We start from the raw sequence: 17,690 nt of genomic DNA, 5'->3' as shown, positions 1-17,690 counted from the left end.
TGTGTGTACACACATGTGCTCACAGTGTGTACATACATATACTCACACTGAGTGTGTGTGTTCATTGCTCACCCCACCCGCCACCCTTAACTGCTTGACAAACCAATGTTGGTTTGCTTATGGCACCTGAACTTGGTGATTCAGCAAGAGATCAAAAGAATAAGTAGCAGACTTCAAGAAAAAAACCCAAACAAGCACTAGGGTTGACTTGTTTGGCTAAGACCCTTCAAGTTGGTGCTCCAGCATGGTTAGTCCTATGACTGAAACAAATAAGAAAAGATCTCACAGCCAAATATTGTGTATTTGCATGTACTACGTTCCAGGTAACAAAAAATTTCCTTCAAGCTTTCATTTTGAGTGTGTTTTATGAATATAAAGAGAGAAAGGAAATGATGGAAAAAAAATAATAAAAATTACAGTTTTGGGGGATGGGGCTGTTGTAGGAACATTGAAAAGGTGTAACAAGAGAGATAGGCAGACAAGAAATAGGAGACAAGTGGTTGGTGTAAGAGGGTAATTAAGCACAATTAAACAATAAGGTAACTCAAAAATTTAATGCCTTGAGTATTAAAAATCTAACTCCAATGAGATTAAAAAAAAGGTTAAGTATGGGGGATAACTCCAAACATACTTTGACATTTAATCAGCTTTTTAAATCTCTTTACATTAAATATACTAACATTAACTTTTTTTTTTTCATGTAGATGACATATCTGAATTAGTCAACAAGACCAAAGCTGAAGGAGAAATGCATCAAATAAATCAATGACTTCCATATATAATATGAGTGGTAAATATTAAAGTTTGATAATGAAATATTGTAAAAATGCAAACAAACAGATGCAGGTGTGGCAGTATGGTAAGAAGCTTGCTTCCCAACCACATGGTTCCAGGTTCAGCCCCACTGCATGGTACCTTGGGCAAGTGTCTTCTGCTATAGCCTCAGGGTAACCAAAGACTAGTGAATGGATTTGGTGGACAGAAACTGAAAAGAAGCCCACCATCTATATCTATATATGCGTGTGTGTCTTTGTGTCTGATCGCACCACCATCACTTGACAACCAATGTTGGTGTGTTTACATCCCCATAACTTAGCAGTTCAGCAAAAGAGACCAACAGAATAAGTACCAGGTTACAAAGAATAAGGCCTGGAGTCGATTTCTTCAAGTAAAAGGTGATGCTCCAGCATAACCACAGTCAAATGACTGAAAAGAATAAAATTACATTTCAATATAATTAAACAGTGTGACTGAGTGAAATACATGGTGTGACCACTAAGTTCCAGTAACAGGCTGTGGCGGGTACATCATCATCCTTGTTTAACGTCTACCTTCCATGCTAGCATAGGTAATGGGTTAGAATCGACAAAAATATGAAGAGGATGTATGAAATGCTAACTGAAGGACATTTCTATGAGGCTGCCTAATGAGAACACAAAAAAAAAAACCCAGGGTATTTTTTCAAAAGCATCCACATGTGAAGAGCATCGACTGATGATTTTCGGAAACATTTTTTCACACTCAGAGTTGCTAAAGCATGGAACAAACTACCTGCATCAGTTGTTAGTTGCCTAGACATTGCATCCCTTAAAACCTCCATGCTTCCTGAAATTTGCCATAGGAAGGACATCCAGCTGTAGAAACTCTGCCAGATCAGATTGGAGCCTGGTGCAGCCATCTGGTTCGCCAGTCCTCAGTCAAATCGTCCAACCCATGCTAGCATGGAAAGCGGACGTTAAATGATGATGATGATGACTACACCTGATATCCCCCCCTCCATACGTATGCACACATGTATATCATGACTCATACACTTCACTTTCTTGACTTTCATACATAATTCCATGTACTGAACATGCACCTTTGATGAATTGTAGTGCACCTGAGCACTATACACAATAATTTCATTATTATTTTATTTTAAATAGTACCATGATACATACCAAGACTGGAAAAGACTGTACAAATTCTCCCTGGTCTGAAAGGGTGACAAGCTTGTCAAATTCATGTTTCCGGTATTGACACTGAGGCAACAGCTGGAGGGTGTGTAAGAGGAAACGACAGCTTTTTTCTGTGTCTTTTGATTCAATCTTCAAAACTAGAAATGTAGAAATGTTAAATAATTACCCATTAGAAAAAACAAAGCAATCACCAAATATGTGTAATATTAAACACAGACATACACATGCATACATACCATACATACACATATATATATACATACACGTGTATCTGTTTATACATGTATATTTATGTACATACACAAACATGTGTATGCATGGAAGGCAAACGTTAAACAATGATAGACATATACACACACGTTTATGATGGTGACGATATCTAAGCAGGTATATATATATATATATATATATATACACACACACACACATACATAAAGGCATACAAACATATATACGAGTTGGTCTCTCAAACATGACATTGGGTACTCTTACTTCATGGCATGACCAACCAATGCCTCATGAAAGAATCTGGTACACAGTGACCAAAAGAAGCCTGCTACTCCCTCCCACTGAGTAATCTTGGACAAATATGCACACACACACACACACACACAAATGTATAAAAACACTACACTCATTGTTATATTAGGAGATGCAATTTACAGTTTTTCGTTATGCATGTGAATCTCCAGTCCATGGAAAAATTGTTTTGCATGAAACTGATCTGTGGTACAGAAAAGTTTGGAGACTGCTGCTCTGGTGGACTCCACATGGCAAAAGACAGAAATACTTGGACTGAAATTGTTTATGCTAATATTCGTATTTTGTTGGCCAAAAAAGAATTTTTACAAGAATGTGTTTAGTAGCACACATATGTTAGCAACACAGAATTATTGAAGTGGTATCATAAACAACACACAGAAGTATTTACAGCAGAGATCTAATTTCAGTGTAATTAACAACACACACAATACCAATTACCAATTTTCAAATGCTACAACAATGTAGTTAGCAACATGTGAGAAACTCAATAGCTGAGTGATAACTTCCCAAAGAACTGACAATCCTGTCGGGTAATATAGATAGACCGGCCAGAGGAGTAACTTCTCAGGTACTATGGAGACCAATTACAATAGTGTAGTTAATTATGATCAAAACATTCTAAAAGTTGCTAATCACATTCAGAATCTCAAATCAGTGTAAATTTGTATCTCACTAAATAACAAAACAAGATAGCAACATCTGAAACATTTTACAAGTAGTTTGTAACAATTAAAACATATTTGACATTGCAGTTAACAACATGCAAGACACCCATAATAGTATAGTTTTAACAACACTGAAGGAATCTATTATAGTGTGATTAGCAACAGTCACACACATCTACAACAGTGTAGCTAGCAACACTTAGCAACATGTAGGTCTTATAATATCAGTAAAATAAAAACAACAAATGACATTTTTAAACAAATGGTGAGAATACCTCCAAACGTAGCTCCTTCTGGTACATGAATAAAATGTCTTTTAATCTGTCCTGGCTTAAACTTGACGTCGGTAAAAGAAACAGTGTGATGGACATCATCAGTAATTCTGAAACAATGGTCAATGTGTGAAGAAGGTACCACATACAAGATACAAAAAAAGCATTTAAAATAGTTTGCTAATGAAATATCTGACTATTCTAACAAAGTTAAGCAAGCAAGATTTTGATATTTTGTTCTGGGAGATGGCTAAAAACACAGGTCTTTTGTTTTTTATTTAAGTAAACAGTTGTAGTTTGCAAGTAAAAAGGTTATAACTCTGTAATGGATCTTTTTATTTTCCTTAGCCCAGTCAGAAGAAGAAGAGTAATCCCCTGCAGGGGGGATAAGAAAGAGAGAAAAAACAGAAGTCAAAGATTATGGCCGTAGGAAACAGTAGTGCATCCAGAAACCTGATCAGAATTCTTGGACACCTCTCAAAGGCCCCCACCAAGGGCCAGATGGTAGAGTTACACTGGGCTACAGATTAAGTTTACAACCTAGTATGGGTATCATCTACCTGACAGACTTTTACACTATTTCTTTTAACCCAATTTCACTCACAAATCTTGGGTCAATTCAGGGACATAGTAAAAGACACTTGCCCATGGATGAAATCTGTGGAATGAAATTCATAACTACTTAATTGGAATCAATTCAAATTACTGTGCCAAACTGCTATATTATCAAGTAGGCAGATGTTTAGCAATATTCTATCCTTTACAATAGAAATATTCAGTAAAAGCTTCAAAGGATGTCAGGACTTCTGGACTGAGAACTGAAACATACTTACTTAATAGGAACAATAACTGTGATTGGTACAGTAAACACAGGACCCTTCTCCAGACACGAGACATCGAATGCTTTTATCTGAAAACAAAATATAAGAATTAACAAGAAATAACAAACAATAAAATGAGGCTTTTCCATTTACTAATGAAAATCATAAACATATGTTCACCATGTTAGGTCTGTCATAAGACTGGAATTCAACCAGGTGTCCATGGCATATAAGTGATTAAGATTACAACACATCTCGACTTAGTGGGATGCCAATCTATCACATGATTAACTTCCCAGCTTTTGCTGGAATTTATTTTAGAGCTAAGTAGACTGGAGCAATGTGAAATGAAGTGTTCTGCTAGAGAACACAACGCACTTCCTGGTTCTGGAATTGGAACCAGTCTTATGATCAAGAATTCAACACCCTAACCATAAGGCCACACATCCCCAAGGTTCATAGCGTACTTGTTTGATAACAATTGAACACATCATATATATGAGATGAAAGCAAGTAAGTTTGTTACAGAATAGCAATAAAGACCTTGAGAAAACAAAATGATAGGAATACAATTATTACTGCTGTTGTTAAGACACTGTTTATAGATCCTACATTCAAATATATCATCTCTATCTAGTTGAAAACTATACTTTACACTGATTCCCAATGGTTTGCCATTTGGGGACTCAGTGTCACACATCTAGCATATTATATTTCCTTCCTCTTATTGCATTCATTATGTGAAAAAAGCTAAAGGTATTAGGTTCAATAAAAAAAAAAAATAACTTACTTCAGTATAATGAGCTCCATGTGGTAATCCACGAGGATCAACTTGAACCCCGATAGACCGGAACGTGTTCAGCTCTAGATGAGATGGGATCTCAACCCAGGAAGCATCACAGGTCAAACAAAGTTGTAGATTGAAATCAATTTTATCTTCTTGCACTGTAAAGGTGAATTAATAACATCTCATTATATTAGTTTCAAATTTTGGCACAAGGCCAGCAATTTCAGGGGTGGGGCTAAGCCAATTCGATTAACTAGTCCTCAACTGGTGGAATTTGAACTCCTAATGTAAATATGGACAAAATGCCACAAGGCATTTTGTCTGGCATGCTAACAATTCTGCCAGCTCATAATTGTAATACAGAACTATGGAAGCAAAAATCAAGTGAAAGATTAACAATGGATATCAATTTCATATCTTGGAACAGATCTTGCATTATAATTTATATCAAGCAGAGTAAACAATTCTATCTGCCTTGGTTAGCATTGATGGCAAAGGGTACAGGTTCCAATTCACAACCGAATGTTAAATGCTTTTAAGTGTAGAGAAATATTTACACCAATCATTTATGTAAATGCTTGAATTTTCAAAAGTATTCCACACTTGGTATTACAAGAAAAAAAAAAAAACCTGCAAAAAAACGGAAAGAAATGAAGATAGATTGTTCAAACAATATTTACCAGTTTTATTTTCTAAGTAGGACAGTTCTACTGATACAGATATTTCATTGATTTTGTTAAGTTTGCAGATATCTCTTATGTAAATGCCACGGTTTCCTCCTGGAACAGTGACAAGAAACTGCACATTGCGTTCCTTTGCGTCAGAATAATTTGTCAAAAAGTCATAAGCTTTTTCAACCTATAAATGAATTTGAAAGAAATGAAGGAATCATGAGAAAAATGTCAGAAAATATTCACACTTTCATAAAATTGAGAGGCAAAATAAAATATTTTGAAGGAATTTATCACATGTATACTCTTACTGGTATATATTCTTGTGTGTCTGCCACATAATGTGATGGCACATGGAAAAACACATCAGATGTCACAAAATAAATAACTAAGAAAAATGGGGTTGAAGTCAATACTGGATCTTCTTTAAATACTAGTTGTGGCAAATGACTATAGCTTGAAGACCAAGAGTCCTACCCATTCATTGAATGAGAAAAGGCTAAAGTTGTGAAGTCTTTAAGGTCTCAACTTCAAACACAGTTTTCACAAAAAGGTCCATTTTCTGGGTTGCATCTACTTATCCGAAAAAAATGGCATATCTCAGTCAAATATTAACCCTTTCGTTACAGCATTTATTTTGAGATGCTCTCTGTTTCTTTCAATTATTTTAAATATAACAAAGAATTTAGTAAAATAACTTGGTTATCATTAAGCTAGTGTTAGGAACATAAATTGTGACTAAGGTTTGGTGGAAGATTTTAATTCAAAACTTATGAAAACAAGACATTTGTACTGAGAGCCAGAGCCGGTTTCAGCCAGGTTGGTATCAAAAGGGTTAAGATATTTGAAAAATTTAAAGTGTACTGAAATCCATGAATTATGCTCTTTCTGAAAAAAACATAAAACACCATTTCAAATTTTTCACCATGTTAATAGTTTTTGCTTGCACCATCACATATGTCTACCTTTCCTGTTTACCTACTTTTGCCTACCTTTAATCTCACCACACCTTTTGTTCATCCATAGTTTAGACTAGGTGTACTGTATAAAAATCCTACTTATTTTTTTTTTCTACATATTTTCTACTATTTAATAAGATTTAATTGAATAAAATAACAACCGTAAATAGTCGATAATATTTACCTGCAATAAGCCAGCACCTAGGCCAAAAGGCTCACAACCTTCAATCGGCTGTGCTGCATTCATAAGTGATCGTCTTACACTGAAAGGACTGTAAGGTATTGAGTTGGCTTTTAAACCAGATAAAATCAACGCTGTAATAGAGAATCGGGAAAAGGAATAAGTAAAACAAAAAAGAAGATTCACAAAAATATATACTACTGCTTTTTAGTTCTTTCTTAAATAACTATATTGTTGAAAATCAAGTCCACAAAGCTATCATACAATGCACTACAAGTCACTGCCAAAGACTAACCTGACAAGAAGTATGGAGAGGAAGAGAGCCAAGATGTTTGTGAACTGAAGACATCAAAGGATGCAAACAAGAGCCTGGCTGATTGTATACATGCAGCACAACACATAAGGAACTGGAGAGCCGTGGCAAGTTGAACCCTGGACACAGGGAGGGCACTTGGCTGACGATGATGATATTCTTTTCTACTCTAGGCACAAGGCCCCGAAATTTGGGGGGAGGGGGCCAGTCAATTAAATCGACCCCAGTACGCAACTGGTACTTAATTTATCGACCCCCGAAAGGATGAAAGGCAAAGTCGACTGCAGCAGAATTTGAACTCAGAACATGAAGACAGACAAAATACCACTAAGCATTTCGCCCGGCATGCTAACATTTCTGCCAGCTCGCCACCTGAAGATGATATTATCAGCACAAAACTCTTGTTTGATCTTTAAACAAAACAATTCCACAATCTCCATGCACTAAGGACGACTGGGCTTCAGCATATGGCTTGTGAGCCAACTTCATTTTCTCCTCATTTGTTTGAGTTAAGGCTGAGATTTTGAAAATGGGTAGTTTCAATAAGCATCTTTCTGACTGATAAGAAATCACTATGCATTAATGGGTTAACAGGTCCCTATTCTGTGTGTTCTCATTCGAATGGTTTGACTCATCAACTATTATTCGACTCACCAAGTGATTGCTACACTTCACAACAATATTATACAATTGTATGGAACTTGTTCATACTTTGAAATTAGTGCCCATATTGGAGCCTTACATATCCAGTCTTGGGGATGGCAGAGGTGCTTTTCTTAAAAAATTCATATCAGATTGCTACATCTATTTGTCTCTTTGTATATCTGAGCTTGCATCAGTGTATATATTTCTACCAGTTAAATGAGCCACAGTAAGAATTAAGCCTAGAACTGTAAGCCATCTAATCATAGTTGATGTTAGTCAGCCGTATTGGTACTCTCTATCCCAGCAGTCACTTCTCTTTAATAAAACAGACTTCAGCCAGGATTTGAACTTAGATGATTACCAACAAATTACATCCAGGTTTCACCACTTCTTGCCTATTGCTGCAGTTTTTATCATTTAGCAAACACAGCAACAAAGAGAGCTAGTCAACTTTATTGTTGCTGTATGTTTTACCTTGTGGGCTGAAAGCATTTTGTCATACTACCAGCAATAAAGAAGCTTGACTAAAAAAGTGCTCTCTACTCTGTATCAGTAGTCATTCAGTTACTTCCCTCCTGGACAGATAGCCAGAGATTTGGCTTGCAGAGTCCATGCATCTGTCATAACTTTGGCATGGTTTCCACAGCTGGATTCCCATTCTATCAACAACCCGTGCATTTTATTATACTTATTAACATAACAGAAGTTGTCTAACTAAAGAGACCCCTTACTCTTTATCAGTTTTTACTTAAAGGTACTGCCTTCCCAGATGAATTGTCTATGCTACAACATATGGAGCTATCTCTTCCATGCTTGGCATAATTTTACAGACAAATTCTTTTATTTGGGGTCACTAACTGGGACTATGTTCCCAGTTTCTTAGGATGCTAATAAGAGCTCACTGAAAGGTCACTGGTGCTATGTAGATAGAAGGAGAGATGCAACAGTGGCTACTGGCTATGAGGCTTTCTCCATGATGTAGCTAGATGGAAGAAGATTAGTTATCATTTTAAACTAATAATGCTTAGACTGCAGGTAGGAAAAAGACTGGCAACAACAGACTAAGCAATAAATCGTCATCATCATCATTGTTGTTGTCATTTAACGTCCACTTTCCTTGCTGTCATGGGTTGGATAGTTTGATAGGAGCTAGCATGCCAAAAGACTGTGCCAAGCTCTGATGTCTGTTTGGCATGGTCTCTATGGGCAGATGCCCTTCCTAACGCCAACCACTTCACAGAGTGTACAAGGTGCTTTTTACATTACGCTCATATTAACAAGGTCACTAAGTAACTTCCAAGATAAGACTCTTTACTGAGGGGGATTAGTAATGAGGGAGGTAGCTTTATGCCAAGTGATGAAAGGTTAAATTAACTAAATGATAAAATAAATATGTAAAACACAGAGAACAGGTAAATAAATGAGATATATTAAAACATTAGTTTTTGTTTTCGAGACAAGAAAGGAACTGGAAAAATCTTTACTAGAGAGTGTTAATTCAAGTGAAAGATCATTAAGTGAACTTACCAATGCAGCCACAGGCATTTGGAGAACTCATACTGGTTCCATTCATTAACTGACATCCTTTCAAGGTCCAGTTAGGAACAGAAGCAATTGCTCCACCAGGAGCACTGATACATACACCCATAAAACCATCAGGTCTGAAGATAATGATAATGAAGATAATAATGACAATTACAACAACCAATAAGTCAATATTATTAAACAATTTCTACTCAAGAGGCTTAAGATCAGTTTTTGAAAAAATTAAATGAGTCTTTTCCTTATTCCTTAACTTCGGATTGATGCTGCAAGAACATGACTTCAGTAACCAAATTCAAACTTAATCCAACCAAATATTATAACTTTATCTCCCTTGCATTAACTGTCCACTAGAGAACATCATGTGATGGTAGTTATCTTTTTTTTTTTTTATTAGGCCCCAGAGATATTACATCTCAATAGGGGAGAAAGTAACCAAATGCTGTAGTATCTTTAGTAAATAAAACATCATGGAGGAAGGGAAGGCACATCACACTTCCCAGTTTAGCACTACCACTTAGTCTTTGGATTCCATTAATTGAGTTCATTCAAACTCCAAGAGAGAGACTTATTGTGACTTCATGGTACACACCAACACACATATTTCCTAGATGCCAAACCAGCTGAACAGTTCTCTCCACCCCTTCTCTAATATGAATGGAGTTTGATCTAACCCTCCTCAATAAGTGATACTTGAAGTTAATGAGAACTTGGCTGTGAAAAAATCTAGTCCACAAACCTTTCAGGTATGCCCATCCACTACACAACTTCCTTTGCCAGCACCACCAAACATGGGTAGAATAGCTATCTCTCATTTCCAGAGGAAAGCAGCAGGCTGACCTTCGTGATAGAAGCAGTAGATAGACAGATCCATCCTACACATAATAACAGCTTTTCAACAACCCCCACAGATCAACAATTCCCTGACTGATTGCATGTAGTTCAGACAGTGTCATCACATCTTGGACAGGTCCAGTTGAAGGTGCTTCTGTGCCCACAGAATTTATCTAGGACAAGTAATGCTTACCCATTGGGGCACTGCCAGATCAATGATTGCTAGAAATCGACCAAAATGCCTGACCTGAAAGCTCCACAAGAGTCTATTTCTGGGTAGGCCTGGCCATTCAACTTTCAATGTTTTCCAGGTTTCCTCTACTTAGGGATCTGGTTTAAATTATACTCCAAGTACCTAAGTGGATCCTCAGCTCAGTGACAGATACCACAAACCCACAATGCTTTGTGTTCCAATTAAAGTGGGAGACCTTCAACACCTCCAGCCTCTACGAAAATGGCTCAAGTGCTAAAACATTAAAAAATTAAATAAACCTAGATGAAAATGATATTTGCTAGATCTCTGAAAAAAAATACTGAAAAGAAAAATATACTAAAAAAAGTGGAATCACTTACGCAGGTCCTCTGGAAGACCAAGGATACTGCATAATTGGCAGTCTTTCTCGCAAAGAATATTCAGCAACCATCATAGACGGACACACACAAGCACCAACACCTGAAGAAGACAACATTACCATACGAGAAAATATTCAGATGTCCAATATATATATACAAGCAATACCAAAAGATATTCAACAGTTATTTTGAAAACTATAAGACCAATGGAAGTTTATCCAGCACCACGAAATAATACATAATTTTGAAATTGTAATTCTCTAGAATAGTTGATTCTTGAAATGATGCATGGTCTAGATTGGCAGTCTTAGGAGGGGACATAATTGAAAACAATACACTTTGTAATTATTACCTCTTCTGTATTTATCTATAATTTTTATCTTGACATCAAGAAGTAGACAATTTTAACTATGGAAGGAAATGAAAGGCATGATTTATTAATAAGGCTTTTCTGCAACAGTACAACTACGTATAATGTACAACATCTTTATTTTCATATCAGAGAAAAGTACTAAAGGCTGGCTCTGAACTCAATATCTGTTTTCCATGACCAGAATATTATAGAATATTGGAAACGAAGGAGACCAGCTGCATTGTGGTGTCACTCGTTTACAACTATCATGTGATGTCAAGGCAAGGAGACAGTAACACACACTCACACACACATATACAGTAGTACCTCGGTTTTCAAACAACTCTTTTTACTCTCTTTTCTCTATTACTTGTTTCAGTCATGTGACTGTGGCCATGCTGGAGCATGGTTCTACTGTATATATGTGTGTGTGTGTGTGTGTGTGTGTATATATATATATATATATATATATATATATATATATATATATATATATATATATATATATATATATTTATGTTTTCATTTACAAAATCCACTTACACAGCATTGGTTGGCCTGGAGCTATAGTAGAAGACTTTTGCCCAAGGTGCCATGCAATGGGATTGAACTTAAAATCACATGGTTGTATAGAAATCCACACCTTGCTCATGTTCCATTTTGACATACCTTCTACAGGTGGATGCTCTTCCAAACAGCAACCACTTTACAGAGTGTATTTTATCCTGGCACCAGCATTAAAGAGATTGTCACATCCTCAACAAGATAAGACCAAAGAGACTCTCTGATGTCTCTGTTTGCAAACCAATTAAAAAAAAATGAAATTTAAAAATCCTATAAAAAGTACTTACCAATCATAGAAGTAGTTGTGCCACCAGGGACACCAACTGTAGACAATGCAGGTCCATTATTGCCAGCACTGGACACAAAAATCACCCCATGTTTGTTGACTACTTCACTTAATATATCACAGACACGCCTACAAAGAATTTGAATAGATTTAAGTATTTTTACATACATTTAAGATGACAATTTCAAAGTTTGGCACAAGACCAGAAATTTTGGATGGAGAGGGGTTAGTCAATACCACCAACCTCAGTACTTGATTAGTACTTATTTTATTGACCCTGAAAGAATGAAAGACAAAGTTGACCTCAGCAGGATTTGAACTCAGAACATAAAGAGCCAGAAGAAACACCACTAAGCATTTTGTCCAATGCATTAATAATGTCATGAAATATGTTTAACCCTTCAGAGACAAACCACCACAGATGCTTCTAAACTAAATGATTTTGAACTATTTCTACATGATACAAAAAAGAACAAGAGTATCATTTAAAATTCTGTAGCCAGTGCCGCCTGACTGGCTCCCGTGCCAGTAGCACATAAAAAGCACCATTCGAGCATGGTCAATGCCAGTACTGCCTGACTGGCCCCCATGCCAGTGACACGTAAAAACCACCCACTACACTCTCAGAGTGGTTGGCATTAGGAAGGGCATCCAGCTGTAGAAACCTTGCAAGATCAGATTGGAGCCTGGTGCAGCCTCCCAGCTTGCCAGTCCTCAGTCAAATTGTCCGACCCATGCTAGCATGGAAAGCAGACGTTAAGGGATGATGATAATCCGAATCACAGTTAGACAAAGAAACTGTGTATATTTTCCTTTAACAGATCTGCCCTGCCTTCATTCTAATACGAAAAGAATAGTCTGATAGATTAGCCCAAATATCTTATAATGGTTAAGATATCTTTGAATTTAAACTTCTCTCTTTCTATGTTCTTTGGATATCATTTGGGGAGTTCAGTTGAATATCAAATCAAAATCGATTTTTCTCAATTTTATGGGTGTAGCAGAAAAAGTGGAGCATAGGGCTTAAGCAGGTGTAGATCAACCAATCACAGACACTGGATGCTTCTCTGAAGATCTTCCTCAACTAATGCAGGATCGAGATGTATGGCATGTGTGGGTTAAAAACATCCACTTAAGCTCAACCAACTGATGATGATAAGGCTAAATGAGTTCAGTATATCATTTTATCAAGTCCTCATTTTGAGTTTAAACCTCATAGAATGGATTTTGCATTTCATCCCTTAACAATCATTAAATTACCAGCCATATTTCTCATGATATTACTTAGTCTATCATCATGTCTTATGACATCATCTAGGTTTTCTTTTTTTTTTCCTTCCAATGCTTTGGTACTGAAATCATTACTGCAGATGATGGAGATGCTGAAGAAGTCCCACCCAAACTGGGACACAGAGTTGAGTCTGCATATGCAGTTGGCACCACTGTAATGGTGTCAGATATACTGGAAATTGGGGTACTTGGCACCATATTGAATTAGGTAATGAGAGTATGCATTAACAAGAACAAGTCAAAGGGTTTGCAATTTGTTACACAAAGCAATTCCATGTGGGTTGATAGTTTCTGTCACTGGCTGAGGAACAGTTGGGATCTAGTTTGGATTTGACCTCCAGGTGGAGAAAAACCAGAAGAGGTCAAAAAACAGGGTTGCCAGTCAAGTGTATAATGGTCAGTTACTGATCAGTTTAATAACCCACCAATGTAGAAAATCTTTGTTATTCATCCCCCTTAACATTATTATAAACTTCATCCACTCTTCTACCAGTAGTGACTGCTATGGACATCTTTGCTCTCCTCTTAATCCTTTCGTTACAGTATTTATTTTGAGGTGCTCTGTGTTTTTTTTTTTTCAATTTTAAATATAACAAAGAATTTAATAAATTAACTCAGTTGTCATAACTGAGTGTTAGGAACATAACTTATGAAAACAAGACATTTGTACTAAAGAGTCAGAGGTGGTTTCAGCCGTGTTGGTATCGAAAGGGTTAAAGTTTCTGTCTGCTTCACCTGGCAATGAAAGTTTTCATTTCTTTAGGGTCTCACAATTTTGTTATGCATATATCTGAATGTGTATGGCACGTTTGTAATTTCCTGATGTCTATGTGATATACAATGGAAATCGATCAATGGAAATTGCAGATGTGTTACCAGTGCCGGTGGCATGTAAGAGAACCTTCCGTTTCGCGACCGTTGCCAGCCTCGCCTGGCCCTTGTGCCGGTGGCACATAAAAAGCACCATCCGTTTGTGGCCGTTTGCCAGCTCTGTCTGGCACCTGTGCGGGTGGCACGTAAAAAGCACCCACTACACTCACGGAGTGGTTGGCGTTAGGAAGGGCATCCAGCCATAGAAACACTGCCAGATTTGACTGGGCCTGATGAAGCCCTCTGGCTTCACAGACCCCAGTAGAACCGTCCAACCCAAGCTAGCATGGAAAACGGACGCTAAACGACGATGATGATACATTTTACTGTTCTTAGAACTGAAGCTATTCAAAAGCTACAGAGTGATGATCTAACCAATAATATATCAAACCAACAATATTTGGGTTTCACTTTCATAATCATGATCATCATCATCTAACGTGTTTTCCATGCTTGCATAGGTTGAATAGTTCATATATATAGGCGCAGGAGTGGTTGTGTAGTAAGTAGCTTGCTTACCAACCACATTCTGCATGGCACCTTGGGCAGGTGTCTTCTACTGTAGCCTCAAGTCGACCAAAACCTTGAGAGTGGATTTGGTAGACGGAAACTGAAAGAAGCCCGTCGTATATATGTATATGTTTGTGTGTCTGTGTTTGTCCCCCCAACATTGCTTGACAACCGATGCTGGTGTGTTTACGTCCGTGTAACTTAGCAGTTCAGCAAAAGAGACCGATAGAATAAGTACTAGGCTTACAAAGAATAAGTCCTGGGGTCAATTTGGTCAACTAAGGGCGGTGCTCCAGCATGGCCATGGTCAAATGACTGAAACACGTAAATTATAAAAAGGAGCTGGTGCCCTACAAGACTGTGAAACCCTAATACCAACCACTTTACAGAGTGTACTGAATGATTTTTATTTGGCAATGGCACCAATGAGATCACCAAGTAACTTTGCAAGACAACCCCCACTCCACTTCCTTCTCTTCAGGATCTTAACAGCTACAAGCTGGACCCTTGCTTAAAGCTAGAATGTTTTCCTGCAGCCATTGACTTGTAACATTTTTAACAAGACCAATTTCACTGGTCTTGCAAATGCCATGGGCAGGACCTTTCTTACACACCAAACAAATGTATGAAAAAAAAAAAATTCAACTTACCCACCATTTACCCAATGAGCAGCCTCACCATAGCTGTAATTCACTAAATCACATTTATATTCTATGACTTTGACCATCTACAACAGGGAAAAATAAAAACATTAAGTTAGACCATTCCATGCAGCCAAATGAAGGAATTCTCATCATCATCATAATAATAATAATAATAATAATCGTTTCTACTATAGGCACAAGACTTGAAATTGGGCAGGAGAGGAGGTGGATAGTTGATTACAGTGACCCCCAGTACTCAACTGGTACTTACTTTATTGATCCTGAAAGGATGAAAAACACAGTCAACCTCGGCAGAATTTGAACTCAGAACATAGCAGCAGATGAAATACCGCTAAGCATTTCGCCCGGCATGCTAACGATTCTGCCAGCTCACTTTAATAATAATGATAATAATGATGATGATAATAATTATCGCTTTTAATAATAATCACTTTTATGTTCACTATTCCATGCTTGCATAAGTCAGACAGAATGCACTGAGGCAGATTTTCTATGGCTAGATGCCTTTCCTGTTGCTAACCTTCATCTGTTTCCAAGCAAGGTAATATTTCCCTATGGTCAGACATGCTTCCACAAAATACTGGAAGTGAATGACACTGCTTCTATTTCAGTGGTTCTCATTTACACCTATCACAAGATATCAAGATGAGGATACACAAGAATATATGTATGAATATGTATATATAATGGAGAAATTATACAAAATGTATAAATAGATGATCAGTAAAGCACCAGCAGTTACCTGTTGTTATCCATATATTTATTGCAGGAATTTCATAGTGGTGGTTGGTAGGTAACAGTATTAATAAAATAGATGGAGTGAGTAAAATATTTTATTGGGTATATATATAAAACTTAGTGCTTAAAAAATGAACAACACAATTGGTCATAAATCTTCAAATCATCCCCATATATTCACATCAGAGAATATAAAGGTATAAAAATAAATATATGTATACACATATAAAAAAAAACATGTGAAAACACGTAAAAAAAAAAGCATATGAAGATAAAATATATGAAGAAAAAATGCATGTATATAGTGAGACGATTAAAAATAATATAGTTAGACTATTAAATGTAAAGTGAATCCGGGATAACATCCATCATCAAGTCCAAAAGAAAAAGTTGTATGACCAATTATGTTTATTTTTTAACCACTAAGTTTGTCTTTTGTCTCAGTTTTTACTTGAGCACTTCCCTTTGCAGCCTTGTACTCAATTTACTTTGCTATTCTTATAAGGAAAAATGGAATTCAAGATTATATATTTTGCGACTTATTTAGAAAGGTTGAGTATATAAATGTGTGTGCAGATATGTGTGTGAGTGTGTGTATATTTATGTCTCAGAGTTTTGATATGGCATGATTAGAGTAAATGAATGCCCTTTGTTTCCGATGTCCCATGAAAACATGTCTGGGCAGGGGGAAATATTACCATACTTGAAAACAGGTAAGGATTAGCAACAGGAAGGACATATGGCTGTAGAAAACCTGCCTCAATAAACTCCAACTGAGTCATGGAAGCATGAAAAAGTGGACATTAAAACAATGATAATAAAGAAATAAACAAAAATCCAAAGAATTTTTCACATCCTTCCCAAATATCCTTATCCAAAAAAAAAAAAAAGAAAAACCCCTTTTAATTTCATTTCCCATAATAAAGAAATAAACAATGGCAAACAAAGAAATCACTTTAAAAATATCAGTTTCTCCACTTACTGCTCGAACTAATGCAGAACCAGTCTCCATGGATTTCAGGCGAGTGTCTCCAATTTTTATTGAGATTATCTGAGCTCCTGGTGCCACACCATTTCTTTCTGGAGACTCAGGAAAATATCCAGCAGCTATACATCCTACATGTGTTCCATGAGAGCCTAAGACACACACACAAAAAAAAAAATATGTAACAGGTTACAGTTTGTCAATAGAATAATTCAAGCTGGGAAGAGGTTGGGGTGTACAGGGACATGGTGTGCTGATATCTTTTATCCTTTACTCCTTTCAGTCACTGGACTATGGCCATGCTGGGACACCAGCTCAAAGGGATTAGTCAAAACAAATTGACTTCAGAGCTTTTTTTAAGTTTAGTTCTTCTATCAGTCTCTTTTACTGACCCAATACCTTACAGGGATGTAAACAAACCAACACCATTTGGAGGGATACAAACATAACACCGTACATATTTTACACACACATACACAGAGGCTTTCACACAGTTTCTGTATACCAAATAACCGAGGCTTTGGTCAGTGCAAGGCTACAGTAGAAAACACTTGCCCAAGGTGGCATGCAGTAAGACTGAACCCAAAACCATGTGGTTGCAAAATGGGTTTCTTAACCACACAGCCATTTGGAAGAAATTGTTTACTAAAATATTGTGCTTAT

General features: G+C 36.8%; 1 protein-coding gene across 1 annotated transcript in view; it reads right to left on the bottom strand.

Annotated features, from left to right (window-relative positions):
• LOC115216390 (tripeptidyl-peptidase 2) overlaps positions 1-17,690 on the bottom strand; it is a 101,881-nt gene that overhangs the window by 44,322 nt on the left and 39,869 nt on the right. The window contains exons 7-17 of the mRNA XM_029785686.2: positions 17,025-17,179; positions 15,290-15,366; positions 11,971-12,098; positions 10,768-10,867; positions 9,346-9,479; positions 6,864-6,994; positions 5,730-5,907; positions 5,053-5,207; positions 4,275-4,351; positions 3,445-3,551; positions 1,944-2,098 (exon numbers count right to left, since the gene is read on the bottom strand). Of these exons, the coding sequence (XP_029641546.1) occupies positions 1,944-2,098; positions 3,445-3,551; positions 4,275-4,351; positions 5,053-5,207; positions 5,730-5,907; positions 6,864-6,994; positions 9,346-9,479; positions 10,768-10,867; positions 11,971-12,098; positions 15,290-15,366; positions 17,025-17,179 (1,397 nt within the window). The remainder of the gene's footprint in view (positions 1-1,943; positions 2,099-3,444; positions 3,552-4,274; positions 4,352-5,052; positions 5,208-5,729; positions 5,908-6,863; positions 6,995-9,345; positions 9,480-10,767; positions 10,868-11,970; positions 12,099-15,289; positions 15,367-17,024; positions 17,180-17,690) is intronic.

The sequence above is a fragment of the Octopus sinensis genome, linkage group LG10 (genome assembly GCF_006345805.1).
Source record: "Octopus sinensis linkage group LG10, ASM634580v1, whole genome shotgun sequence".
Lineage (NCBI taxonomy): Eukaryota > Metazoa > Mollusca > Cephalopoda > Octopoda > Octopodidae > Octopus > Octopus sinensis.
Note: the sequence above shows the minus strand (reverse complement) of the source record. Positions and strands in the feature narration are given on the sequence as shown.